This window comes from Myodes glareolus, chromosome 7 (assembly GCF_982192425.1).
Source record: "Myodes glareolus chromosome 7, mMyoGla1.1, whole genome shotgun sequence".
NCBI classification, from domain to species: domain Eukaryota; kingdom Metazoa; phylum Chordata; class Mammalia; order Rodentia; family Cricetidae; genus Myodes; species Myodes glareolus.
The window spans coordinates 51,563,142-51,590,835 of NC_142032.1; the positions used below are offsets into that span (position 1 = coordinate 51,563,142).

At 45.8% G+C, this 27,694-nt stretch overlaps 1 protein-coding gene across 4 annotated transcripts; it reads left to right on the forward strand.

Moving 5' to 3' along the window:
- Positions 1 to 5,364: 5,364 nt before the first annotated feature.
- Ms4a18 (membrane spanning 4-domains A18) lies at positions 5,365 to 27,692 on the forward strand. Of its 4 annotated transcripts, none has more exons than XM_085693630.2 (8): positions 5,365 to 5,453; positions 8,408 to 8,523; positions 11,665 to 12,132; positions 13,177 to 13,290; positions 16,247 to 16,303; positions 22,492 to 22,602; positions 23,789 to 23,902; positions 27,208 to 27,692. In XM_085693630.2, exons 1-8 carry the CDS (start codon positions 5,432 to 5,434, stop codon positions 27,496 to 27,498), a joined length of 1,293 nt encoding a protein of 430 aa, XP_085549756.1. In that variant the 5' UTR covers positions 5,365 to 5,431; the 3' UTR covers positions 27,499 to 27,692. The 4 variants fall into 4 exon arrangements, with proteins under 4 accessions (XP_085549756.1, XP_085549755.1, XP_085549757.1 ...); XM_085693629.2 differs by having other exon boundaries at positions 5,366 to 5,453; positions 11,662 to 12,132; XM_085693631.2 differs by lacking the exon at positions 5,365 to 5,453 and adding an exon at positions 7,508 to 7,596 and having other exon boundaries at positions 11,662 to 12,132.
- The last annotated feature ends 2 nt before the right edge of the window (positions 27,693 to 27,694 follow it).

Sequence of the window (27,694 nt, forward strand, 5' to 3'; positions counted from 1 at the left end):
TACCATGTTATTTCTGTTCAATGCACTTTTGCCTATGTTATATCATTTCATATTAAACAACACAGGGGAGAATTATCAATTCTATAAGGAAAACAAATACAAAAAAAAAATCAGGACTCATCAAGGTTTAATATTGTCATAGTACACCTGCCAGTAACTCATGTGTTCTAGTTTGCTGTTTGCATGGTTGTTCATTTTGTTTTTGTTTTTGTTTTTTGTTACTAGGATAAAATGCTGGTCGAAAGCAACTTAGAGAGAAAATGATTTCTGCAGCTTACAGGTTATAGGCCATCGTCAAGGGAAACCACAGCAGGAACTTAAGGCAGGAGCCACAGAGGACCACTGCTTGCTAGGCTGTTTCCTCTGCTTTTCTGAACTACTAGGGAGGGGATTGCCCACAGTGAGTGGGGCCCTCCTATATCAATTAGCAGTTGAGAACCTCCCCTCTACAGACATGTCCACATCTAGTCTTAGGGAAGCGATTCTTCAGTTGAGATTCCCTCTTTCACAGGAGACTTTCTTGTGTCAAGTTGACAAAAAGCAGCCAGCACATGGTAGAACTGGATTTGGAGTCATGTCTTCTCCCTCTACAGTCCATGCTGTGTGGCTCCCGTGTCCTGTCACCTCTATGATGGTGGCAATGATAACAATGAGGTCATTCTTTACATTCTAGCATCGCCTCTTCTACTCAAACTAACATCATAGTTGTCATGTCTAATTCTTCCCTCTCAGCAAGCCTGTTAAGAAACTTCCCCAGCTATCCATTCAGAACATTTTCAGGACAGTCGCTCCACTTCTACCCTTGCCCCCACACCTAGCCTACCTGCTTTCCCAAATTAGGTTACTGCAGTAGCTTCAGTCTCCCAGACATTTTTCCCTTCTCTTCATAAACCCAGAAGCCAGCTACATTTATTCTTTGCCTCCCCTAAGATTCAGTCTTAGACAAATCCATCCATAAGGGGACTGGAGAGATGATTCAGTGGTTAAGAACATTTATTGTTCTTGCAGAGAACCTGGGTTCAGTTCCCAGCATCCATATGTAACTCCAGTTCCAGAGGATCTGATGCCCTCTTCTGACCTCTGCAGGTACCAGACATACATGTAATTGGTGCGGGAGAATTGTCTGTATTCTGTCAAACATGTTTAAATAAACGCTGATTGGCCAGGCCAGAGGAGGTGTAGGCGGGAAAACTAGACAGGAAGTGGAAATGATGCAAGGACAGCAGGAGAATACTGAGGAGAAAGTTGATTCTTCCCACTCCTGCCCAGATCACCGAAGCAGCAGGATGTGATCTGCCAGCTAAAAAAGGTACTGAGCCACATGACTAACATAGATCAGAACAATGGGTTAATATAAGCTAAAGGAGTTAATAAGTAGCCTGACCTAATGGGCCAATCAGCTTTATAACTTACAGAGATATCTGTGTGATTTTTCTTGGGGGCTTGCTGGTTGTGGGGTACCAGGCAGGACAGAAAAAGCCCCAACAAGCAGACCCCTTCATGTTACATGTAATATGTAAACATATCTGCAGGCAAAACATTCATACACACACAAAAAAAGTCTTTTAAACATGTAAAAATCATTGATATTCATCTAATCATGTCATTCCTTAGCTTAGTGACCTCCTCCTTTCTAATTCATAGCCATAAAAACCAAAGTCCTTCTGATGAGAGCCAGGCCCCTGTGGAGTCAGACGTCCCTGGGCTTCTCCAGTCAAGACACCCCCCCACCTGCTCACCACCTCCCACTGTGTTCCTCTGCTGATTCTGATTTGCATCTTACTAGCTGCTCCCACCTCAGAGAAGCCTTTCCATGCCCATTTCCTTCTGCCAAGAATGTCCCTCCTGACTTGCCCATTATACTCACACATACTCATTGCACAAAGGCATGAGTTTCATAATGACATTTTTATTCAAGTATATCATGTACTCTGACCATATTGACCCCCATTACCCTTTCCTGTCCTAAGTCCCTCTAACAACTTTCCTTTCCCACATAGTTCACATTCTAATTTTATGTCATATATATGACTATATGACTATAGATAAATACAGATTTGAATATGTAAGACTACATATTTAATGTAAATTCCAAAAGAAAATTTGACATTTACCTTTCTGAATTTGGCTTATTCCACTTAGCACAACAATCTCCAATTCCATCTATTTTCCTGCAGATGACATCATTTCTTTCTCCTTATGGCTGAATTATGTACCATGTTTTCTTTATTTATTCATCTGTTTGATGAGAACTATCCTGGTTAGCTTAAATTATCAGTTTGGCACAGTCTAGAGTCATCTGAGAGGAGTGACTCAATTGAGAAATTGCCATATTGACCTGTGGATATATCTGTCTTAGTCAGTGTCCTGTTGCTAGGAAGAGTCACCGTGACCATGGCAACTTGTATAACTGAAAGCATGGGTCTTGCTTACAGTTTTAGAGGTTTAGTCCACTATTAACATGACAGGAAACATGACGGCACGCTGGCAGACATGGTGTTGGAGAAGGAGCAAAGAGTTCTACACATGGATCCACAGGCAGCAGGAAGAGAGAGACTGGGCCTGACTTGAGCATTTGAAACCCAAAGTCTACCCCAGTGACACACTTCCTCCAAAAAAGCCACATCTTAAATCCCTGTCAAATAATACCACTCTCTAATGACCAAGCATTCAAATATATGAGCCTGGGGTTCATTCTTATTCAAACCACCACAAAGGGGAGATTGTCTTTATTGTTAATTGATAAGAGAGCCCAGTCCACTGTGGACAGTACCATTCACTGGGAAGATGGTCCTGGGCTATATAAGTAATCTAGCAGAGCCTAAGGTCACACGCAGTCATGCCTATGTGGTCTCTCCTGTTCTTACTTGGCTGAGAGTGATTTCCTTTGTCAGAGTTAGTGCTTCAAAAATTAGCAACCATGCCTGCCTTCAAGTTCTGTCTGAGCCCTTACTATGACTTCCCTCGGTGTTGGATTGTGACCTGAAAGTATAAATCAAATAAACACTTTTCTTCCCTAAGTTGACTTTGGTCAGAGTATTTTATGGCAGCCACAGAAGTGAAATTGGAACAGAAATCTAGGCCGATACAATGACAGTATTGCGGGCAATGCCGCAATAAACATGGTTGAAATGTATCTTGTTTGGTTTAAGAAAGCAGCAGATCCCACAGGTGACAACTTCTTTGGATTTTTAAAGCGTGGCAAATGAATCCTCCTCCCACCCCAGTGATTGGCCAGGGTGAGGTGGCGAAAGAGAGAACTAACTGTTCTCCCCAATAATGTGGGAAGAATGTCGAGATTCTGGGGGCAGCTCTGCAGACATGCCAGCGGGGCTGGGATCAGAAGGGAAAGGAAGAGGAAAGGGAGGAGAAGAAAGAAACGCTTCAAAGCACAAAGGAAAACCAGGGGCCTAAGAAGAAAGGGCCTGCCCCAGTTCTTTGGCAAGAACAGGCAAGAGATTGGAGGCATTCGCTCTCAGTGAAGAGGGAATCTTTCTGCTGCCCGACTCGCCAACCCCCAGGTCCCACACACAACCACGTGGACGAATTTGATGAGTAAAGCTTTGGGGAAAATTCAGACAGGGAGTCCTTGTCTCCTAGGGCTAACACAACAAAATACCACAAACCGAATGGCTTGTGAACAAAGTGCCCGTGCAAAACCCAGCTCTCACCTCAAAGGAAGTAAGGGTTTGTTCTGGAGCCAAATATGAGTGACTGTTGTTATGCCCAAGTTTTTGGTGCCCGGATGAATTCATGGAGCCAGATTTCTGATGCAAATTACATGAGAGTTTTTAATTCAAACTCAAGTTCGGACCAACATCTTTCTAGAACCCCAGCATGGTGGGTGCAGAAAGTGTGGCAGGGAGCCCTGGGAGAGAACTTTTAAAGGAGAAATGCTGTAATCAGGGGAGTTCATGTCCTGTGTCGTCTTGAGACTGGGTGAGGAGGGCACAGGATAAGGTAGTTTCTGAGACCATTGGTCAGTTTTGGGGCGTGAAATCCTAACAAAGAACCATTAATAACTACAAGGTATTTTCAAGGATAGGATGCCTCCTAGGAACATCTGAACCTCATTAAATTTTATGGCCCTGCTCCCTATCTTCTTAATTAGCCATTACCAAAGTATCTGTTCAAATTCTGCTACCTTAGCACATTCTGGAGCTGAGATTGTCCCCCACCCCACTCATTATATGGCTTAAGATGAAGCCTCTTCTTTAAATTGGAGTTTGTAAAGTCAAGTCCTCACACTAGGACCCAGTAATATGGGTTCAGGTTATTCTGAATAGTGTGTTCCAACATGGCAATGGTTTCGTGAAGTTTTTAAAATGACGGAATAAAAGAAAGTCATAAAGCAAGGCACTTGAACAATATACCAACAGAAAAATCAGGAATGTTGGTGACAGCAAAGAGAGGGGATTTCCGCCTAAGTCTGCCATGCTATCTGATGACATTTTTAACTTTGGACCTAGGGAAGCTAATGGTACATTAATATATAGTTTTCTGATAGTCACAAGGACGGTTCAGTCAGACAAGGAGGTGGGAAGTGAATCGTCATTAGAGAGTAAAGATGGCTCAGGAGAATTTGGTTCCAGGTCTGCAATAGTTCGACTCTCTGCCACCATCACAGAGGTTCTAATCATTTGATCAGAATTCTTTTCCTAAACTCCAGTTTACATAAGTTTGCTGTCCCACTAAAGTATGAGAAGAAGGTGTTTGCATATTTAGGGCTTTCTGAAAGCAGGAACAGAACCTGCTGTGTGCCTCTCTCTTACTTTCTCTAGTTTGTGGCAATACTGTGAGACCTTCACCCCTCATTCTCAAAGGGACAAGAAGAAATTTCCTAGCAGAATATTTTAAAATTAGAAACCCCAGACTAGCTTCATGCTCCCAGGAAGAATAGTGCCCCCCAACCTGGGAGAATACACAGCGCAGAGTCAGAGCACCTGCCAGACCATCTGGTGATAAAGATGTCCTGACTCAGGGACAGTGTGACCTTGCTTGCTAGCAAAGCCAGATGGGAAAAAGCAAAGACCTTGCACTGGTGCCAGACAACCCCTCACCGACAGCCCAGAAGGGCTGCTTGTGATTCTTGACTTTAAAATAAGCTAACCCCACAAAGGAACTCTTAACTCCTCTCTACCTTGCTGCAACAGGGTGTTGGAGATTAGTTCCAAACTAGTTTGTATTGCCTTGGCAATAAAACCTTGCTAATGCAGTTTGGTCTCTCTGGTTTTTGGTGGTGTCCCTGGGGGTCGCGATCTGGGCACAACAAATACCTGGTGTTTCTCCGCTGATAGAAGCATTATCCACTCCCTGTGTTTACATTCCTATGCAAAATATTCTCTCTCTGTTCACGTCTGCTTCTCTGTCTAGACTGTAGAGACATAAAGGTCAAAAATAAAAAACATCAAGGTCTACACAGGTGAATGAAATGAGAACACAGCTGCTCCAAGGTATGGCTGAGGGGACGGGTTTTTTGTAGATACAAGGGAGGGTCCAGCCAGAGGCATCTGGAAGAGTCCAGAGCAGGGAGAGAAAGGAGAAGAATGAGCATGAATGAGTAGAAAGGAGTGGACTGAACCAGGCCATGGGGGGTGGGGGCTGGAGAGGAGAAGAAAAGGAAGGGGACAAGAGAGAGAACCAAGAGAGCCCATGGCTGGAATGGCAGATTTTGCAGGAATCAGAAGCTGGGGGAAGGGAGGGGAAGCCCCTGGGCTGGACAGGTTTGTGGAGGGAGGCTGGATGAGAAGAGCTGAGAGGAGCCAGCACTCTGTAAGAGGGCTTTCTGTGCGAAGAGACCCTAGAGGCCAGCAGGAGCTTTGGTGAGCTAATAGTACCGCTGACAGTAGACTTGACCTAGGTGGGGTCTCAGCTCTGAGGGAGTAAGTGGACAGAGGCTCCCACCCCTAACCAATAATCTATCTGCAATTGATACCCACTGGCAAAGGAAAATCAGTTCTCTCCAGTGGCACCTCACTGGGCATATTAACTACACTTCAGAGCAGGCCCATGCCCAGGAGTAGCTGAGGAACACAAAACGAACTCATTTGTACTTTTGTAACCTTTTTGTCTCATTTTCTTTGTTGAAGCATGTAATGTCTTATTGGCCTTGGCTTGTATATATTTGTGGTTTTTTTTCTTTTTTTGTGAGTGTGTTTGTTTGTTTTTGTCTAGGGTCTTTTTGTTGTTATTATTGTTTTACCTTGTTTTGTTGGGTTTTCCAGACAGGGTTTCTCTGTGTAGCTTTGGCTGTCCTGGAATTTGTTCTGTAGACCAGGCTGGTCTCAAACTCACAGAGATTTGCCTGCCGCTGCCTCCCAAGTGCTGGGATTAATATATGTGCCTCCACTGCATGGCCTTGTTTGTTTTCTTTTAAGAGAGAAATAGAAAAAGATATAAAGTTGGTTGGATAGGAAGGTGGGGAGGACTTGGGAGGAATTATAAGACAAAAAAATATGATTAAAATATATTCTCTGGGGCGAAAATCTATAATGAAAAGGAATAAAAAAGAAAAACTAAAAGGTCAAAAATCAGGCCAGGCTGGTCTACAAGAGCTAGTACCAGGACAACTAGAGCTGTTGCACAGAGAAACCCTGTCTCAAAAAAAAAAAAATCAAAATCCTCTACTCCAACAATCAGACACTAACTTACACATGTAGTCAGATTAATTAGGTTCTTTAAATACATAAAGGTTGCATTCTACATAGATAGGTAATCTTCAGCCACTTCAAAAATCTGTAGAACATGGCATTTAAATAACTTAGGGTTCTGTGAGACATGAGTGCTCCTGACAGCAGCAATCTATTCCCGAGAGAATATTCCACTTGGAGTTTGTTTCCTTCTTGGCACAATTGGCCTTTGGACAAAGAACTGCCCATGCTTGACCACTGACAAAGTATATGGCGTCCGGACTGGACCAGCAGGACACAGGAGAAGGATTGCCAAACCTTGCCAAGACAGGGTAATATGGCTCTGAAGTTTTTCCTGCCTCTAAAAATGGTCTGTCAGTTACTCTAGGCCTTAGCCAAAGTTGGTGCTTCGACATCACAAATGAGACTTTGGGTGATTGCTCAGTTACCCAATTGTCTCTGTCATATACTGCACATTTTGGAAGCTGCTTGATTGCACTTCCTGCCTACTCAAGTAATACTTTCTTCCTTCTCAGGCCTTCGATGGTGTTGAAGATTAGATAGTTATAGTTATGATTTAGCCAAGCCATTTCCAGTGCAAGACTTAGACTCCTTAGGATAGAATGTTTATTAAAACATTTAGCATATGTTCCTTGCTTAATATTGTTTATGCTGGCTGTAATCCTAATTTTATACTTGATATCTATTCCTAGTGTATATAGTTTTGTATTGGGTTTGGAACTCTCTTATTTAGAGAAAAGGGGGAGGTGATGGGGAACCTCTGTCAGCCAACGGCCTTTAACAGGTTGGACCAGGTTAGGGTGTGAACATTTGGGTACACAAAGAAAACCGCAGGCCCGCCCAGGGCTCATGTGCTCTCTCGCTCTCTCGCTCTCTCGCTCTCTCTCTCTCTCTCTCTGTGGTTCCCGTGTTATACACCTGAGGTTGGACTTCTCGTTCCTGTTCCGTGAGTTTGCCCCTTATAATAAAGAAATATAATTGGAATCTTTTGGAATTAGCTTGGGATTCTTTGACCCTCATCCTCACCCCGCTTTCCTCAACATGCCTGGAGCCTGCTGGGGCTTGGGATGTCTTAAATAAGTTCAACCCGACTCCTGACGAGCCCTGGGAAGGATGAGTGGTGTTCTAAAGCTACCCAACAAGACAGTGCTGTCAGCCTACAGCCTCTTCCGGTGTCACCACACACAACCCAAGGACAGACAACTTCTCTAAACTGTCGTAAAAAGGGGCCATTCCCCACTAAGGGTACAATTTGTTCTCTTTCCTCCTCCTCCCCCCTCCTTCCCCCTCCCCTTCCCCACTTTCTCTTTCCCACCTTCTCTTTCCCTCCTTCCCCTTCTTCCCTACCTCTCCTTCCATGTTTTTTATCTATTGTGTATATTCTTTATTAAAACAATTATATCAGCCCTGGTCTAGTGAATACATCACACACACACACACACACACACACACACACCATGCCTTGGCCCCATGGTTGCTAGCATGGCATAGATCTGCTTTTTATAAGTTCATCATTCATGCTGGTTTAGGTCCCATCCTGATCACTTCATTTTAACCTAATTCCTTTCTATAAGGTCCCTAACTCCAAGTGCAATCACATTCTGATATTCTGCATGTGACATGTCCCAAAGGCAGACTTTGGCAGAAACGCTCCCACAGAATCCTATTCTAGATAAGGCCATAAATAGTTTGAGGGGTAGATAAACTCAAGGTGGGAGCCTGATATTATATTCATTGGCTTTCGGTGAAACTTCCAGGAGGACTTTGGAGCTCGAAAGAGAAACCTACTATTTCTTCCCTTGCACTTTTGAATTTCCAAAGCAGCTGCAGAAAGTTCCAGAGCCTAAAGAAGACAGACTTGCCAGGACTTAAGGTAAGATTTTTGGGCATTCCTTCACAGGGTCTTGTCGGAACTTGGACCCTACCAAGAGGGACCAAAGACCTGGGTAAGCCCTGGAAAAGTCTTTTAGGAGCTTCAGGTGTCAGGGGTCCCCTGGAGACAGTGCACTGAAGCATGGTGAGACCTTGCAACAACCCAACCTTGGAGACTATGGCTTCAGCACCGGGCAGACTGCTGAAGAGTCAGAACAGGTCCCTGGAGCTGTTTCCAGCTCTGTCTGAACAAAGCAATCCCAGGAAAGAAGGCTGAACATGTTGGGAGAGGATTGGGGTGGGGGGCGTTCTGGCTGACCTCTCCCTGAGCCCATCTGTTCAATGCAACGTGGTCAGGTTTGTTTAGGACCTCGGCCAAGAACTGGTAGGAAAAAAAAGTCCTCGTTTGTTCCCACATTTTCCTATCTGGTCCTCTGGAGCACAGCCAAGTACTTAGCTGTCAATTGCCATGTCTGTGACGATATGACGATATTGTTCTTCAAACACTGAACAACAAGGAACCTTCTCTGAAAAAAAAAAGTGGGGGAGTGGGGGGGGGAGATAGAGCTAACCTGTCTTCCCATGGCGTGGGACAGAGAGCAGCATTCAGCATTGCATTTATTTTGAAAGAGAGACAGACAGATGTTCCATCCAAACCAGATTGGAGCTACAGCTCCAATTAGCAGAATGTTTGCCTAGGACTGCACAAAACCCTGGGTTTGACACACGCACTCTCAGTTCCACATAAACTGAGCATGGTAGTGCATGACCCAGCACTTAGGAGGTAGAGGCAGGAGGATCCTTAGCTATGTAACAAGTTCCAGGAAAGTCTGAGCACATGAGACCCTGTCTCAAAAGCAAACCTCAGCCTCAGCATGTTCTGCATGACTATGTTCAGGTTAGCTAAACTCTCTGACCCTCAGTTCTTGTACAAAATATCCATAGGAATAGCACATGGCTGGAGGAACGGCTTCCTATCTCTAGGGCTGTGCGACGTAATCATTTACAGTTGCTATGGTTGCTGCTATCTGCCACCTCCTTGGAAAACCTGGGGTTCCTGAGAGAAAGTTCAGAGTTTAAGGAGAAGTGGCACATGATGCTTGACACGGTATGTTCCCACAGCTGAACACTGATGGTTCGTGTCACCCGCCGGGCACAGCGCTCCTCTATAAAAGTTCCCCTCTGTGAGCTATGCAATTAGTCATCTCCACTCAAAACCTTGGTCCCCGTGGGACTTAGTAGAGAGATGAGGGATGTGGAGATGAGGGAGACATCACGGGGACTTCCTTGGCTGTCAGGTCTTTCTCTTGTTCCCTTTTTTACTGGGTGCTAAGAGTTGAATTCAGGGCTTCCTATGCACCAAGCAGTTCTGTTATCAAGTTTCATTTCCAGACCTTTTTACTTTTATGTAATTTTAATTTTGAGACAGAGTTTACCAAATTGTCTTGCAATTACTCTGTAAATAAGTAAGCCTTGGATTTGCAATCCTCCTGCCTCGGACTCCTGAGGAGCTAGTACCATGGGCCTGCACAGGCCCTACTTGACAGGCGTTTTGTTGCTGCTGCTGCTGTCTTCTTGGATTAGCTTCAAGACAGGGTCTCGTACATCCCAGACCGGCCTCAATATCACCGTGTGGCAAAGGATGACCTTGAACTTCTAAATCTCCTGTCTTCCCCTCCCAAGTGTTAGGACCCTAAGCATGTGCTACCACACCCAGTTTCTTTGGTGCTGGGGTAGAACCCAGGATTTCGTGCATGTTTGGTAAGCACTCTACCAAAATTGGAGCTTTCTGTGCTACTGGGGGGAGGGGTCACAAACTTTGCCAGCATCAGCGTCACCCAGGAGGCGCAATAGAAGACAGAGAGCGTCTGGACAGTGGACTGAGATTTTACCAAGTGATACTCACACTACTGACCTAGAGACCACACTTGAAGATCCATTTGGCTTAGTATTGGCGATAAAATAGCTTGGAGTCTAGGGGCTGCAGGGTTCAGAGGAGAGCCTTTCTGTTACGGATAGCTGCCGCCCTTCAACAATGGGCGAGCTGAGAGTGCTCTCCTGTGCTGGACGTGAAAGTGCTATCGATATCTACCTTTCTCGGACAGGCCACGGAGCTAATGCTCTTGCACCTCCAGGTCATAAAAGCAGAAACCGAGAAGCAGACTCAGAACTGTCTGACCTCTGGACCCTGATGCTGCCTTGCCTGGGGGTTACCATCTGGATGATGAGTAGTGTAAAGCACTGATCCATCAGCCAGCACTAGAGTCGAGCTGATATCAGCCATTAGGAGCATTTTCCTCCCTCTGGTCCTGCGAGCACTGTGGAGCACGGGAATGGGTTTACTTTGTGTTTGTCATCTAGAGAAGTCAGGAAGCTTCCCACTTGCATATGGCTAGAACAGGATTTTGTGCCGCAGCACGTGACGTCCTGCCAGCAAGGTGTGTACAGTTTAGGTGCAATAAGATTAAACAGAAGTGAATGTTGACAGGCGAGTTTTTCCTCATCTGAATGGGAACTATTTCTGCCTAAGTCTTCAATGTGCTAAAGAGGCTGCCTGCCTCCTGCCCACACATCCTGTCTCACCAGCGCAGGAAAATCAAGACATCCACCAGGTCCGCCTTATCAGAGGTCAAGTCGGGACCACGCTCACATTGTGCTCTTCCGGCAGCCTCAAACGCTGGAGGTGGAAACCGTGAGCTGTTAAGGAGTAGGCCACCCTAACCGGTACCCTGGAAACTGCATCTGGAATACAGATGAAAGGAGGGCAACACAGTGTCCACGTGGTTCCGTTCTCAGCACCCGCATGGCAGCCCACAACCATCTGTAACTCCTGTTGCAGGGACTCTGGCACCCTCTTCCAGCTTCTTTAGGCTCCAGGGACGTGCATGGTGCACAGACATACATGAAGGCAAAACCCATATAAATAAAAAAATAAACTAAATAATTTTTAAGAGACCTAGATTTTCAAGTAGGGCTAGATCACGTGAACATTGTATCCCCAGAACATGGACTCCCAGAAACCAAAGACATGTATCTTGTGCAGTAGGCTTGCATTTTAGTGAGGACAGTGATAACCACAGGGAGGGATAAGAGGGATTGTTGATTTGTCAGTGAAAATTGCATCTTGTGTGTTTTGTAGCAGCTCTACATCATGAACAAGCAGCAGAGTGTGTCTGCTGTTACTGTCCCAGGTAATGCCCACATCGTCCAGCCTGCCTATGCTGTGGCCTCTGGAAGCCAGGAGAAGCCTTTGGAAATGACCACTTATCCGGCACCAGCAACCATGCTGCAGCACAATACAGGGAGTGCAAACTTACAGAACCCACTCATTGTGATCCAGAACCCAGCTGGAATGACAGGCCTGCAGGCCCAGCCCACTGTGCCCCAGTATCCAGTGGGAATGGCTGGTGTGCAGGCTCCACCAGGAGTGATCCAGTACTCACCAGAAATAACAAGCACCCAGGTCCTGCCTGGAGACCCTCAGAATCCCCTGAACACTGTCCCGGGGCCAACACAGACCTCAAGCTATCCCCAGTGGGACATGTCTTTTATGTCCTTTCCTGAATTTAATCCCAAGAAATTCATAAACGAAGAGGTCAGAACATTAGGGGTGAGTATGACGTCATCTCTCCAACTTTGTAAGCCTATTTCTGGTGCCCCTGGGTTCAGAGGGCAAAGGAGGGTAGCAGGTTCCAAAGGCTAGGTCTGGGACAACCCCACAATGGCAGTCCCACCCTGTGTCCCTCTGCTCCCATTTCACTCCATAGGCTCTTAGCGAGGCTATAAAGGGAGTGGTCCGTTTCTTAGTTATCAGGGGCCAGGCCCAATAGCAGTTTCACTAAAAAGACCATTGACCCAGGCAAGTGGCCCAGGCCTCCGAGAGCCTCAGCTGCTGTTCTATCAGAAGATCTTGTAAGCTCCTCTGTATTTTACCACACAGTGACACAGTCAGGGGAGCCCTCACCAGAGCCTGCCTTATGCAACTTAAACTGACAGTCCCAAAAATGTGAGCTAAATAGACTTTTTTCCCCCAACCAATTACCCAGCATTTGGTATTTCATTTCACCAACAGTAAATGGGCTAATACATACCCAAACCCTCCTTCCTTGTCTATCTGTAGAAATAAATAAGTAGATTGGGTCAAGAACAGAGAGCGTTGTTTGTATCCCCAATTTATCAGAGACGCCTTTTAGACTAAAGTCTGCAAAACTGTCTCAGGAACCCAAATGCTGATCCCAAGGGCCAGCGGAGACTTTGATTGCATGTGAGAAGGTGATATGATGGTGTTCCATGGGCATTGTAATTCTGTTTTGTGATTTTTATTTTATCCGATTAATACTGGTGAAATGTGTGTTAGTTCTGGCGGCCAACTATCTGAAGGTATTTGGAAATTCAAGTTCCAAAGAAAACTGCTCTGGACCATCTTACCCTTTTCACTGCCCAGGGTACCCACTGGTACCACCTGGGGAGCTTTAACACACTCCTGGAACAGAACAGGCTCCCCAACCAGAGACAGTGGTCTAGTCTAGATGTTGGTCTAGGTGAACCCCAATACCTCGAGTGGCTCTGGGGCACAGGCAAGGTGCTAAAGTCCAGGCCAGCAGCACACAGTCCAGTTCCGCTCTCACCAGTCGTCTCTCTGCTCTCCCCACAGGCCATCCAGATCCTCATTGGCCTGTTTCATATTGCCTCTGCAGCCAACCCTCAACTATACCAGACCGCTACTCTGCTGGGACTATCAGGGTACCTGGTCTGGGGAGGACTGTCTGTGAGTACAAGGCCATGTGGCCTCCTTTCTAGGTCATCAGAGGGGACCCAGGGGAAAGGGATGGAAAGACCCTTGGACCCTACACCCAGTCATATAACCCTTACAGCTTCGAAGTCTGCAGGCACTGCTGAGGCTGAAGAGCCCGCCTACACCCTGGCAATACCAACTCCCACCTCTCAGGAGGTTTGGGCTGCAAACATTTATCACCATATTATTATCAGAGTTTTTAGGATCGGAGCCTGGGCTATGTAGCGCTAACAAGCCAGGCTCCACTCCCCATCTGTAACAGGCCAACTGAAGAGATAGGTCAAAGCGAAAAAGAAAGAAAGGTGGTTTATTCGCTGTAACCACAGTGAGAAGAAAGAGAAAGAGGCCCGGTGACACCTCCCCCAGTTTCACCCTTGAGGTTTAAGTAGAGGATAAGGGGTACACATGACTAAGCAGCTATGGTCGAGGTGTGGTCCTATTCATCACTGACCCATCATTGCCTCAGCTCCAGACTGTCCTGCAAAGTCACCTGACAAGTTGGCAGAGGCAAGCTCTTCCTCTGGCTGTCACCAAGCTTCAGCCTTTCTCTTCCTCCAGCAATGACCACTTAGAGCAATTTTAACCCCTAGTATACTTGTCTTAATGCCCTAATAGACGTAAGTCAGAGTCCGGAGAGGTTCGTGCTGCACACAGCATCTGACTCTCATTCATAAGAGCAACTGCAAATTTTTTAGGAATTAATTAAGCAAATTGTCCAACCATTCAGTGATAGGAAACTGACTATTGCAGAGAAACAGTGAGGGTCAAGGCCTTTCCCTGCTGTGGACAGATCTCACCAGCAGGGGGCAGGCATTTGCAAGCACAGCCCTGTGTATGTGAAAGTCAGGTTCAGAGGGACAGGTTAACTTGGGATTTAGGGTGCAGGTCAGTCAGGGTCACACAAAACTTCCACTGGGTCAGTGACTCCTTACCTAGAAAACTTATATAAACCTTACAGGCAATAAAGGCTGAGTTCAAGAGAAGTTTTAGTATAGAAAGATTTTAAAAACAGAAAGAGGCAGAGCCTTCAAGCCTGGGCTACCAGGAAAAGTGAGAGGTCCTTCCAACACCAGGAAAAGCCCAGGGAGCTGCTGGTCTAGGTCTCTCCTGCGGCAGAAACTGGGCAAAGACTGAGATCGTGCCTGCTGAGATGGGTTAAGTTTCTGGGTTTATCGAGGGGCAGGCTAATGGGGATCTTGGGATATTTTTCTGATTTATCCAGGCAGCTGTGCCACTGAAAAGTTCATGCCCACATGAACAATGACTCCCAAAAACTACATTCCCTGATCTGCTTGCAAAACTTTGTAGACACTCCACTATAGAGTTTCTTCCTCCCCAGCAAGTGACTTTAAAAAAATTTTTTTATACAATGTATTTGATCATGGTTTTCTCCTCCCACAACTCCTTCAAGGTCCTCCCCACCTCCCTACCAACTCAACTTCATAATGTTCAGTACACTCACACTTTTCCCCTCTCTTTCTAGCCCTCTCTCTCTTTCTCTCTCTCAAAAAAAAATTTGAAAATGAAAATCAAGACAAACAACCCAAAAAACCAATAAGACAAACAATTTCCAAAAGGAAACAAAAAATACTCCCACCCCACCCCCCAAAAAGAGTTTACTAAGCTTTTCAGACCTTGTGTTTTTCTGAGCTTCCTGAGCCGTGACACCCGCACATACACACATTAATAAATGTGATTTTTTTTATTTGTACGTCTATTTTAGATTATTCCCTAATTACTTTTTCTGCTTGCATGAATATGTTTTTAAGCACATTCTCATTCTCAAATGGCTCACTGATGGTTTATGACTATGCGGTTGACTTTTCTTTTTTTTTTTTTTTTTTAGCGATAGGGTCTCACCAGGTAGCAGCCCCTGGCTAGCGCAGAATTCACTATAAACCAGGCAGCCCATGAACTAACAGAGATTGGCCTGCTTCAGTACGACCACCCCCTCTAAACAATTGACATCTGCACATTAATCTTCTATCTGGTGAAATAACTGTACTTTCTTATTAATCCTAGTGACTTTCAGATGTGCTGGAATTTCTATATAGGCTCTCATATCATCTGCTATTGAAGACACCATGAAAGCACATACGGTTTTAGTTCATTCTCTTGTCACAGCACACTGGTTCTGTGCTCCCCTCACCGAGTTCTTGGGTTTCAGTTAGTTTTAGGTTCCAGTCCCCCAAACTCAATGATCTAGCGAGAGCCTACTTTTTTTTTTTTTAAGATTTCCGACTATTCAGTTCAGCGCTCCCTTCTGACTGTACAAGGGTAGCACACTTGACCCTTTAGAAGTGTTTCATCTCAGTGACAATGATCCCTAAAGAAAGATACATAATGCTGGGGAGGTAGCTTAGTGGTAAAGTATTTGCCCAGCACATACGAGACCCTGGGTTCTGTCCTTGGTAGTACAGAATGAAGCGATGTGAGTAGGAGCTATGGTTCCTGCAATGGTCACTTTCACAGGTGAGGAGGAAAGGACCTCAACTGTAACTCAGAGAGATCAACTGTGTGAAAACAGGGACCTTGTTAGGACTCTCAAGCTGGTTTAGGGGCACAGCAAGATGAATTAGTAGCAGAGACAAAGCAGGACCCCCGGTATCCTCTCTCCCAGGCTCAGTACAATGACCACCATGCTACCCTGCCCCTAATTTCCCAGGATGAGATTGTATTCAAAGACAGGACAGTGTGAGCAGTGAGTGAGTTTGCACGTGGTGTTGCCCACCATGCTCTTGAGGAGACCTAGTCAGACAGTGGCGATAAGGAATGACTTAGGGCAGCCAACGTGACCCGTAGGGATCCGAGCGCTACAATATTTGGTAGGTTGGTGGCAGTGATAATGCCAAGAGGAAGCTCACAGATTTACATGCGTGAGAAACACGATGTTTAGAATTTAAAAACACCCTTTTTTATGTTTGTATAGTTTATCATCTCTGGATCCCTCTCAGTCTGCGCTGAAAAGTCTGCCAACAGTTGCATGGTAAGTCACAATGCCATTTCTTTAATGACCCATGAGTCTTAAAGAGGTATAGTTGGCCCTTAGGAACATTTACTTGACTGAATTAATCCTTTATTTTACATAACTGGCTGTGAAATTTAAAGTGCAGGGCCTAACTGTTAATCTAGTCTGTTTTACAAGTTTAGTTTTTACAATGGAAATTCGCTTGTTCTTGGCAGCTAGGGAGCCTGGCCTCGGAGCATGCATAAAACTGTAAACTCTGTACTCCTGTCTCAAAAGATAACCTCCCACATATTTCTCCAATACAACCAGACCTCTGAAGCGGGCATCAGGGAGCAATGGACAAGATGGAACATGGGGTGCGGGTCTCTCTAGCTATCGCCTCACCTGCACCCGTCTTCCTCCGTGGGACCCAGGTCAGGGCCTGAGGGTTATGGGTTTGGGGCCATGACCCTGTACTCATACCAAGACTCAGGAGGAGGCAAAGAGGCGGGGAGTACGAGGGCCAGGGCCCAGGGAAACCCTAGTTTTGAGGAGTCCGCAGTCTGGAGATAGTCCTTTTGCATCACCATCTGTGGCTTCTGCTTTGAACTGGGTGTGGTGGATCCGTGGTCTCATGTCGGCTACTTTCACGGCCATAGAAGTGGAGAGAATCAGTGTGGGGGTCCTTTCCACGCTGGTTTCAGCCCCGCTTCGGCTATCTGCTTGACCCGGACAGTAACCCTTGAGCAAGGGGAAGGTGATGATGGACTTGGAGGTCAGTTGGGTCTCTCAGATAGACCAATGAATAGCCTTTATGAAGGGCTAGACAGCCTGTAGTGACTTGAGAAAGGAATGGTCAGAGAGTTCTGTCAACTGCTTGCCTCTGAGCTGGGGAAGCAGTTGGGAAGGTCTTTCAAACACAGTCTCATAAGGGGTGAATCCCTCCCCATATCTGTTAAAGTGAGCCCAAAGACCAAAACAAAATGATGGAAGTAGCTCTATCTACCTTTCACTGGACTAGAATGAGAGGTTGTTTAAGGGTTTTTAGTGTACTGTTTATTCATCTTACCTGTCCAGAATTATAAGGTCTATATAAACAATTAAGTTTCCAAACTGTGCCTAAAGTTGTAGGTGTTAATTAGGAGGTTTTGGCTATGAAAGCCACGTCGTTGTCAGACCACATTACTAGCGAGAGGCCAAATTGAGGGACCAGAGCTTTTTAGCTATCATTTGAGTAGTTTTAGTCTGGGTGAGGAAAGCTTCTACCCACTTGGAAAAGATATGTTTAAAAACCAGCACGTGCTTGCATCCTCTCCTTGCAGGCCAGATCTTTGATAAGTCAGCTTTCCCAGAGTTGGCTAGGGTGTTGGGCTCTCATTTGGACCCCTTCCTGGATAAGGGCTCTTGGTTTTGATTTGCTTGAGCACAAACCTGGCGTCTGGCTGAGACGTCCCTTGCCAGGCTGTCCAGTTGAGGTAAAACATACCTCAGTTTGAGCAACTCAAAGTTCTGTGAACTCCAGATGGACAGCCTGGTGAAGGTCAGTTACCAGGATCCTGGCAGTAGTTTCTGGGAGAACGATCGTCCCCTCTGGTGTTCTTTACCAACGTGGGGGTTCGAACTGTCTTTTTAATTGTTTTCTTCCTCTCTTTCCTCTTGGTTGAATCACAAAGTCTCAGGTCAAGGAATATCATCAGAATTCAACAGATTATCAGGGGATCCACCAGTCTTAGGAGCGTTTTTCTGGCAGTCATATCAGTGGCCTGGTTACCTCTTGCCTCAGGACAGTCATCTTTGATTCCCTGACAACAGAGGATAGCAACTCATAAGGGAAGCCACATAGCCTCTCGGAGGACAAGATTTGTTTTGTTTTGTTTTGTTTTGTTTTCAATGTCCTCCCCCCTGGTGGTAAGAAGCCCTCTTTGTCTACAGATCCTATATGGACATGTGTAGTAGTAAAAGCAGATTGGTCAGTTCTATCCTCCAAACTTTCATACCTGGTTTGGGTCCAAATAATTCTGCTTGAAGTAATTACTGCAGCCCCCATGTACCTGGTTTCATCTTTAGCTAAGCTACTCCCATGCATGTAGAGCACTGCACCAGGATCTTTCAGGGGGTTATCACCCTGAGACAGTCATGGATGAGCACCTGCTGGTCATTATCAGTCAAGAGAGAAGCACGATTGGTGGTGATGGGTTCAAACCAGACTCGGGATGATCCAGGAGAGAGACTTGGTACTGGTTCACACGGGCATTGGACAGACAGAGTTCTGGTATTCCTCGAAGGAGGGTCTCGGCTGTGTGGGATGCTGTGAGTCTAAGTCTGATCAGAGTTAATTTGTTTGCTTGTTTTCATTCAACTAGCAGTAACCACCATAACTCTTAGACAGACAGTCCACCCTGGGGCTCCAGAGTCTAATCAGTTGGACAGGTGTGTCAAGGGCATCGCCATGGTCCCAAAGTTTGGGTTAAAACCCCTTTGCAATGCTATTGTTTCCTGGGCAAACAAGATGGAAAGATTTTGAAACATCTGGAAGTGCCAGGGATGAAGCTGAAGTCAGGGCTGTTTTTAAAGTCTCAATCCAGATTAGGGGCTCAGTGTACCCCTTGTTCTGGTGTATAGAAGCCTTGCCATTTCTTCAAACCCCAGTATCCAGGAGCAGCAATGCATATTCATACCTAGAAACACTCAAACCTGTCTCTCAGTCTTTAAAGTTGGGATCTGAAAGATGGCAGCAATCCTATTCTGAGACAGGCTCCTTTTGCCTCCCACTGCTGGTAGCCAAGATAGGTCATCCCAGATGTACAAATTAGGGCTTTCTTAGCCAACATTCTGCAGCCCACAGTCTGTACCTTTTGCAGCAGTCCCTCAATGGTCCTTTTAGGGTTTTGTTTTTTGGTTTTTGGTGGGTGTTTTTTTGTTTGTTTGTTTGTTTTTTGTTTTAGAAGCTAGGAGAAAGTCATCAATATATTGTAAAAATATGGTCCCAGGAAACCTCTGCTAGAAGGACAGGAGATTATTTAGTGTCTCATCAAACAGTGTTGAAGAACTTTTAAATCCTAGGGGCAACTTGGTCCAAGTAAGCTGCCCACTGTGACCTGCCTCTGGGTCTCTACGTTGAAAATCAAAGATGGGTTGACTCATCTCTGCCAATGGAAGGCTGAAAAATATATCTTTCAGGACCAAGATTGTAAGTACTTGTTTCTCTAGAAGAGTAGATTCATGAGAGTGTATGGGTTTGTGACTGTAGGGTAGATGGTCTTGACCTTCTTAGCCCTTTCCTCAGATCCTGGATGAATCTATAATCAAAGGTCCCAGGTTTCTTCACTGGTAGGAGAGGTATATTCCAGGGCACCAGGATGCCTGTCTCTCTAAACTAGGCAATATAAACTGCAATTTCCCTCTTTGTTTTCAGGGTCGTTGGGTATTGTTTAATCTGGATGGAGGTAGTTGAACTGGTTAGTTGGACAATTATAGGAACTTGGTGTTGGGCCAGTCCTGGGAGGTTGGTTTCTGCCCATATCCCCAGGGGATCTTTGTTGTAAATCTGAGAAATATTTCAATTGTATCTTTAGATTGGGGGCAGAATCTTCAGATAGGAGACATTGTTCTGTAGAGAGCAGGACACCAAAATTTTGCAGGGTATTTGTTAGTCTAACTGCATCTTATCATCAAAGAAGGTGGCAGTGGCTTTCAGTTTACACAAAAGGTTTCATTCTCAGTTGGCCCTGCTGGTGAACACCTTTTCGTCTCTCTCCAGCCACCAGGACCTGCTTAGACCCTTAACTTTTTCTAACTTTCTTTCTACTATCTTAGGCCAATTGGGTAACAAAGGCAATCTCTTTTAGCAGTTATATTTAATCCTTCTAAAAACAGCCTAGTGACAAATGTCTAAAGTCCTCTTGGCCAGTGTTGGACAGAGGGAAAAATCTGTTCTTTCTGGGCTGCGCTGTCTGGCAGCAATTCTCCCACCTAACCCAGGGGCAGTTCTCTGCTCTTCTCAGAGAGGGTGGGTTTTGAGTTTTCCAACTGTCCAAATCACTGATTAAAAGGGAAGATGAGTCATGAAAGAAGAAAAAGAGGAATTTCTTCTTTTCCTACCAGGCGCAATCCTGAGGAATTTTTCCCCCATCCCCCAAGGCTGCTTAGAGCAGGTCGGGGAGGGAGGGGAGGGCGTTCACAGTTTGGGGAACTATTTCTCCCTCCACGTGTGCTTTCTGCTTAGACGACAGGGGCCCCTAGATGAGAGACCTCCACCCCACCTCCACACGTGTTCTAGGAGTCAAACAACAAAACAAGAGAGGGCTCTGGGAGTGGAACAGGCAGGGGTTTTGAGGTTTCACCCGGCAACCTGGCAGAGCCAAAAGGATTCAGATCCCCAACAAAAGGGTACAGGTCTTAAGTATGTAGGGAGGAAATCAAACACCAGAGAAAGCCACTGGCCAAAACGGGGAAACAGAACTGGCAGAAACACATAGACACACAGAGAGCCACACAGTAAAGACAGCCAAGATGGCCACCACACATGCTGAACAAACTAAGGGAGTCTGGTGATGTCTCACATGGATCCCAGACACTGGCTCAGCAGTCATGCCCAACCTTTCTTTTGTGCCATAAACAGAAAGCCCCTTAACCAGGGTTGCCTTCAGAGGTGACAGACCATATAATTCTTTTTGAGGGGTTCTCAGAGTAGCTTGAACTTCTGCAAGCACCAAGACCCTGGGTTTCTAGAACAAGGCTGGGTACTTTCCACAGGACTTTTTATAGTAGGGGTAGGAAGGAGGGTAGTTTCAAGTTAAATTAAAGATGTCTCCATGAGATAAGATGGAGGAACCTTTGCCCCATCAAGAGAAAGGTGAGGTTTTGCCTAAAATCACACAATGAATATGTGACAGAACCGGGATTGAGTTCAGAATTCTCTGGTTCCAAAGCTATGCTGAAACCTATTGCATTTGCTATTGCTACATAATGCATCATATCTCAAAACAAAATAACAAACAAAAAGCATTTAGCAATTTAGAAAAGTCATGGGAATTTGCTGTACAATGCCCTGGGGGTGTTCTGCATTAAACAGAAAGCCAGACCTGGGCCAGCTGGAAACAGGTGTGTATTTCAGTCATTTCCCCAGGGTATTTCCTAGCTTTTTCATTAGCTGGACCTAAACAAGTATATCTGCAACAGTTGTCGCCCCAACCATAAGGCATAGATCCCTCAGTCCCCTTGGACCTTTGAAGTGGTGCTCTTCATATCAACGGCCAGAGAAGAGCCTGGCCGTGTTTTGACCTGTGCTACAACCATAAGGAGCCTCAGCATAAATGTAGAGCTGGTTCCAGAACCTCCTTCCCCTTTCTTCCTCTACATGGCTTCTGTCTCGTAAGAAATGCGGTAAATGAAGGGCAGGGTTATTCCCTAAAGCGTTTCCCGATTACTAATCCCTGATCTACAAAGCGAATTTCTGCTACCCAGGTTTGCCTTCAAAAGAAGCAACCCCTCAACTCCCCAACATCAAGTAATCTCACATTGTCCTTCAATGTCCCAACAAGGCTGACCAAACACTGCCCACACCCTCTGGGAAACAAAGCCCTTGTCAAGCAAGGGGCGAGGCATTTCCGGGCCTCTCCAGGCTCCATCGAATGGCTAACTCCTAACTGAAATCTCTGCTTCACTTTCTACAACTGGCAGCTGCCCCAGACTCAGCCCAGATGTGACATGTTGAGAACCCTACTCAAGGAAGCAGCCTGAGTAGAGACAGGCAGCAAACAGTTCAAGTTTGTTGGCATCTCAACAGGGTGGCCAGAGCCCTCACATCTGAAAGTCTTCCCCGGCCAAGCATGCCAAGCCCTGCTCCAGCCCCAGGCTCACCTTAGCTTCCTTAGCCTCCTTAGCTTCCTACTGTCTCTTCTCAGGGCAAGTTTGTGTCCTTGCTTCTTTCTTCTGCAGAGCAGGCCAGCAACCTCCCCTTGCCTCCAAACAGCTTTCCCAATCTCATTGCCTGCCTCAGCTGCTTAGCCAGGTGGTGAGATGCCCCCAGTGAGGTCGTTCCTGCCCTATAGAGTCACGGCATGAGCAATCATTTCTCGCTACCCTGGGGTAAATTAACAGACTTCTGCCCCAACCAGCCTGGTCCTCTCCTTTCTGCCCTGCTCCCATTTTGTCCTGTGTCCTAAGTCTTCCCAAATGTTGACTTTGATCTTTGCTCACTGTTCCCCTCCCTTTATGTCCTTCAGGTGAACGCCAGCATCGGCATGAATGTCGTCAGTTCCATCTTCTCCCTTCTTGGTATCATCATTATCATTACAGATCTGTGTCTCTCCCCCTCGCAAAATGCTTCGCTGATGGTGAGCATTACAGCTGACTGAACCCAATGCTTCTTCGGAATCAGGAGAGCTTACATGGCTGCTCCTTGAACAGGAAGGAATTGCAACAGAACTCCATCCTAATATGATCCATAAATTGCAGAACTTCCTCCAAAATCCTGCAACTGCTATGTCAACCACAATGTTCTTCACACCACAGTGAGGACTCTGAGATTAAGAGACAAAATGTCTGGGGGGGGTGGAGATATGGTTGCTTGTCTCAGGCTGAAATCTGGTCCTCCTTCAGGACTAATCAAACAGACCAAAGAAACGTGGCCAAGCAAGTGACCCATCTACAGGTGTGAGGACAGTTCTCCAAAGGAGAGCTTCCCTGCAGGCTCCAGAAGAAGCCTAGTCCAACTTGACAGGACATGACAGGAAACCATGCAAGGTTGTTAGCATCTGGAGTCCAGCCCTAGTCAACAGGATAGACTGACAAAGAGGTAGACTGTGGTCATGTCGAACCGAAATTTAGGATTCCAAGAATCCTGAATCCTGAAACCAAACCTTGGGGTCCCATCTTCTGCTGAAGGGGAAGAGTGAGGAGGAGAAGTCCTCCTAGAACCCTGCCTCCACAATGCACTACAGGTAGGGCAATAACAGGAAGCACCCTGAGCTCAGTCCTGCTCTCAAAGCTCCGATCCAGACCGCAGAGATGGAGCTAAGGCAGCCAGAAGCCAAACGGTCCTGACCTCACTGGTACAGCACCAATTCACAGTAAGGACCCCAGCCTCCCATACAGGTTCACAGTCAGGGTATTTGTTAGGGGTCATCACAGGTAGGGGTCATCTCAGAAACAAACTTTAAAGCAAGTAGTTTTTATAGAGAGAGGAAGTAGACATGACCTCAGGGCAAGGTTTAGGGTGTTTCCATATCAACCCTACTAGCCACCAATGGAAGACTGCTCTCCGGGGTTGTTTGAGCTTCAGGCTTGAGGTATAAACAGCAAAGTGGGGTCCTAAATCCACAAAAGTCCACAATAAAGAAATGCAGCGGCTGACAGGCGGAAGCTGAGGTGTCCTGGATGGATGGCGAAGGCACGTGAAGGTCACGTCTATGCCAGGACACCACACCCAGAGGGGCATTTGCTTTAGGAGAGCTACAAATGCAGACTATCATCCAGTCAACCCTGATGACTGAAAAGTCCCCATTTCCTCTCTGCCCCTAGAGTTGTCTGAACGCTATCTCCGGGGCTCTCCTCCCCTTCGTCTTCCTGGAATTCATCATCACCTGTGTGGTCTCACATTTTGGGTGCCAGGCTGTCTGCTGGGCCCGTTTTGAGGTGAGTGTTGGGCTTTATTCCATGAATCAGAGTCACTCTGGGGAGATTTAGCAAGAGGAGGCTAAGTTTGAGAAAAGCAAGGACTGAAAGGGTGTATCAGGCAAGTTTTGCTGCGTAAACAAACTACACGGAAACCAAGTACCTTAAAACAACAAGCATTTACTTAATCAGTTCTCAACCTGTGGGTCACATAGCAGATATTTACATTACAATTCATAATGGTAGCAAAATTACAGTTATGAAGTAGTAACAAAATAATTTCATGATTGGGGTCCCCACAACACAAGGAACTGTATTAAAGGGTCAAGCCCTAGGTTGAGAACCACTGATTGACTTGGTTCTGGATTCTGCATGTCATCCATGTGTAGGTAATACATGACTTGCTCCTTGATTCATCTCACATAGACTCACTCTTTAATCTGCAGCCAGATGCCAAACGGGCTTCAGCAAGGTTGGTGTCCAGGGCTCTTGGTGGGTTAGTCAATCTCTGCTGAGTTATCTCATCCTCCAGTGTGTCAGCCTGAGTTTCTTCACAAGGTGGCTGGGTTCCCAGCACAGCAAGACAGGTAATCCCTCACAGGCAAGCACTCTAGTCCTGGCTTGTGTCCTGCTTGCTGAGGTCCTACGGCCAAAACCACTCAAGTGGCCAAACTCAGAGCCTGGGAGCAGAGGAAAAACTCTGGCTCTGGGGAGAAAAGTCATCCAATAGGAGGACTAACACTTCTAAAAAAAAAAAAAAAAAAAAAAGGCAGGGCTGGAGAGCACTGACTGCCGTCCTGAGTACAATTCCAGAGGTCCTGAGTACAATTTCCAGCAACCACATAGTGACTCTCAACCACCTGTAATGAGATCTGGTGCCCTCTTCTGGTGTGCAGGCAGAACATTGTATACATAATAAATAAATCTTAAAAAAGAAAAAAAAAGCAACCATGTTTATCCCCATCATCCCAGGAGTCCCAAGCATCCCAATCCAATCCCATCGCCATGCTTGAAGTCCAGGGTCCAGTTTTGGAATACGACTCTTCTTGGCACAGTAACCTAGAAACTAAAAATAACCTTGAGACTGAGAATGTAGGCTGAGAGTTTGGTTGGCATGCCGGAAGCCCTGAATTTGTTCTCCAGCACTGCATGAACCAGGCAGGGTGGTACAAGGCCTGTAACCCCAGCAGTTGGGAGGTAGAGGCAGGAGAATCAGAAGTTCAATGCCATCCTTGGCTACTTAGCAAGTTTGAGGGCAACCTGAACTATATGAGACTCTGTCTAAAAAAAAAATGACAATAATAATAAAAAACGATTTCTATTAACATACCCAACAGAGTCTAGTGAGACAAGAACCAGATAACTCAAGTATACTCTCCCTTTCAATAGAGAAGGACCTTATAGGAGGCTCAGGACAGTCACTGCACCATCAAATTCTAACTCCTATGGAGAAGTCTATAGAGATGGATCGGTGGTTAAAAGCACTGACTGGTCCTCTGGAGGACCCAGATTCATTTCCCAGCACCCACGTTTGGCAGCTCACAACTGTTTGTAACTCTAATCCCAGGGGATCTGATGGCTTTTTCTGCACTCTGCAGATACCAGACACACACACAGTGCACACTCATATGTACAGGCAAAACACCCTTACACACAAAATAATTTTTAAAATTTAATCCTGAGAAGCAATATGGCCCACATGGGGACAGAGAACATTCCCTGGGTAGGAATCAGTTCAGCTTGAGGAAGGACCTGCCATTATTTTGTACTGCCTCCTGGATGTGTCTCCCTAACCCACCGTTCTCTGGGGTCTCCACCTCTAGTCTCTCGGCTCTACTGCCAGAAGCAGTACTACTTCTGCTTCCCTTTCTCATAAGAGTTTACTTATGAGACTACTACTACTCATAAGTAGTACTACTATGAGTAGTACTACTCATAAGTAGGGGAGAAAGTACTACTCCCCTTTCTCATAAGAGTTTACCTTTCTGTCTTTGGAAAGACGGGCAATTATCAATCATATTTGTACTTGGAATAACATCAGTTCATATTTAATGGTCTTTTTGTTAATACGAGTCCCTCAAAATCCTTGGGGGTGCCATATGTGCCAGATTACGGCTTTTGCAACTTGACAAAAGCCTCATCTTCAATTGTATTTTAGACAGACCTCTCTATAAATCTACCTATTTAGATACCTATTGGAGATCCAGGACCAAGTCCATAAGATTTTTAGAAGCTTTTCAGTGTAACCTCACTGAAGGCTGGAGACATGATTCAGTCAGTAAAGTGCTGGCTGTATGAGGATGAGGATCTGAGTTCAGATCCCCTCAGCACTCACATCAAAGGGCAATTTCTGCAGCATATGTCTGTAACTCCAGCACTGGGAGTCAGGGAAGGCAGCGCAAAGACAGGTAGATGGAGCTCACGGGCCCACCAATCTAGTCAGTCACTGGGCTCCAGTGATCCAGTGAGAGACCTTGTACCAAAAATAAAGTGGAGAGCCAGGAGATGGTGGCACATGCCTTTAATCCCAGCACTTGGGAGGCAGAAGCAGGCGGATCTCTGTGAGTTCAAGGCCAACCTGGTCTACAAGAGCTAGTTCCAGGACAGGCTCCAAAGCTACACAGAAACCCTGTCTCGAAAAACCAAAATAAATAAATAAACTGGAGAGCAATGGAGGAAGACACACAGTGTCAGTCTCTGGCCACCATACACATGTGTACACAAGTCACACATATGTCCGTGCTCTTGTGCACACACACATAAACACATGCACAGTCTTACTTAGCACAGTGTTAAAATAGGCACAATCCTTTCTGTGTGGGTCTAACCCTAATCTGACATTTGTTGGTAAGCCTAAAATTTACCCATTGGTAACTTCAGAAATACAGCCCTAAGATGTAATAGCTCACAAAACAGGCATTTAGCTCATGATCCTCTGGGCCTTACAGACAGTTCTGATCTGCTGGGATCACCGAATCAACAGCTGGTTGTTGAGATGCCCAGTGGTTGGGTGGTCCTGGATAGACACACACGTGTCTGGTAGTTGGCAAACTGGCTGTGAACAGGGAAAAAAACTGAGCTACTTATCCCATTATTCATCAGATCAGTCCTGACTGCTTTCTGCTCCAATGAGCAGCAAAAAAAGATCAAGCCCCAGTAGGCAAACACTTCACAGGCCCTGCCTTATATCCCTGTTACTACTGTCTGCTTAGCCAAAGAAAGTCATGTGTGGCCAAGCCCAGCCTACCCCATGGAAAGAGGATGGAAAAGAAGTTACTGCCTTTCTTGAAGTTCAGAGGACACTGATGATTTCCTTTGTCTTTCAGAACATGACTGTGATCTCACCTATATTCGGTAGCAACACAGTCAACACGACCAATGGACTTGTCAACTCAACCAATGGACCCGTCAACTCAACCAATGGACCAGTCAACATGACCAATGGATCAGTCAACACTACAAATGGACCAGTCAACACTACAAATGGACCTATCAATACCACCAGCCCACACAGTGCCACCAATATTCCAGTCCAGCCCAATGTCCAGCCCAATGTCCCCAATAATGCTTTCCCTGAACACTCATACAAAAATGGAGCTGACCTTGCCCAGAAATAGCTGATGGAATGCCCGCTTCAATGACACAGAAGCACCAATGCAAGTAGCTTTGCTTCCACATGAAACACCTGAGACCTCCACCATGTCATAACCACTAGGCCAAAATAAACACCCATATTTTCCCCTCTTCACTCTTAAGCTTCCCTTTTGTATGTTATTAACGTGATTTTTAATAAATAAATGTTTTCCCTTGACT

Bases quoted from the DNA above. Each gene is read 5' to 3' on its own strand.
- Ms4a18 (XM_085693629.2), top strand. From the start codon at position 5,432: ATGAGAACACAGCTGCTCCAAG. The intron at 22,603-23,788 runs GTGAGCATTACA...CTCTGCCCCTAG, and splicing joins CGCAAAATGCTTCGCTGATG to AGTTGTCTGAACGCTATCTC. The intron at 23,903-27,207 runs GTGAGTGTTGGG...TTTGTCTTTCAG, and splicing joins TCTGCTGGGCCCGTTTTGAG to AACATGACTGTGATCTCACC.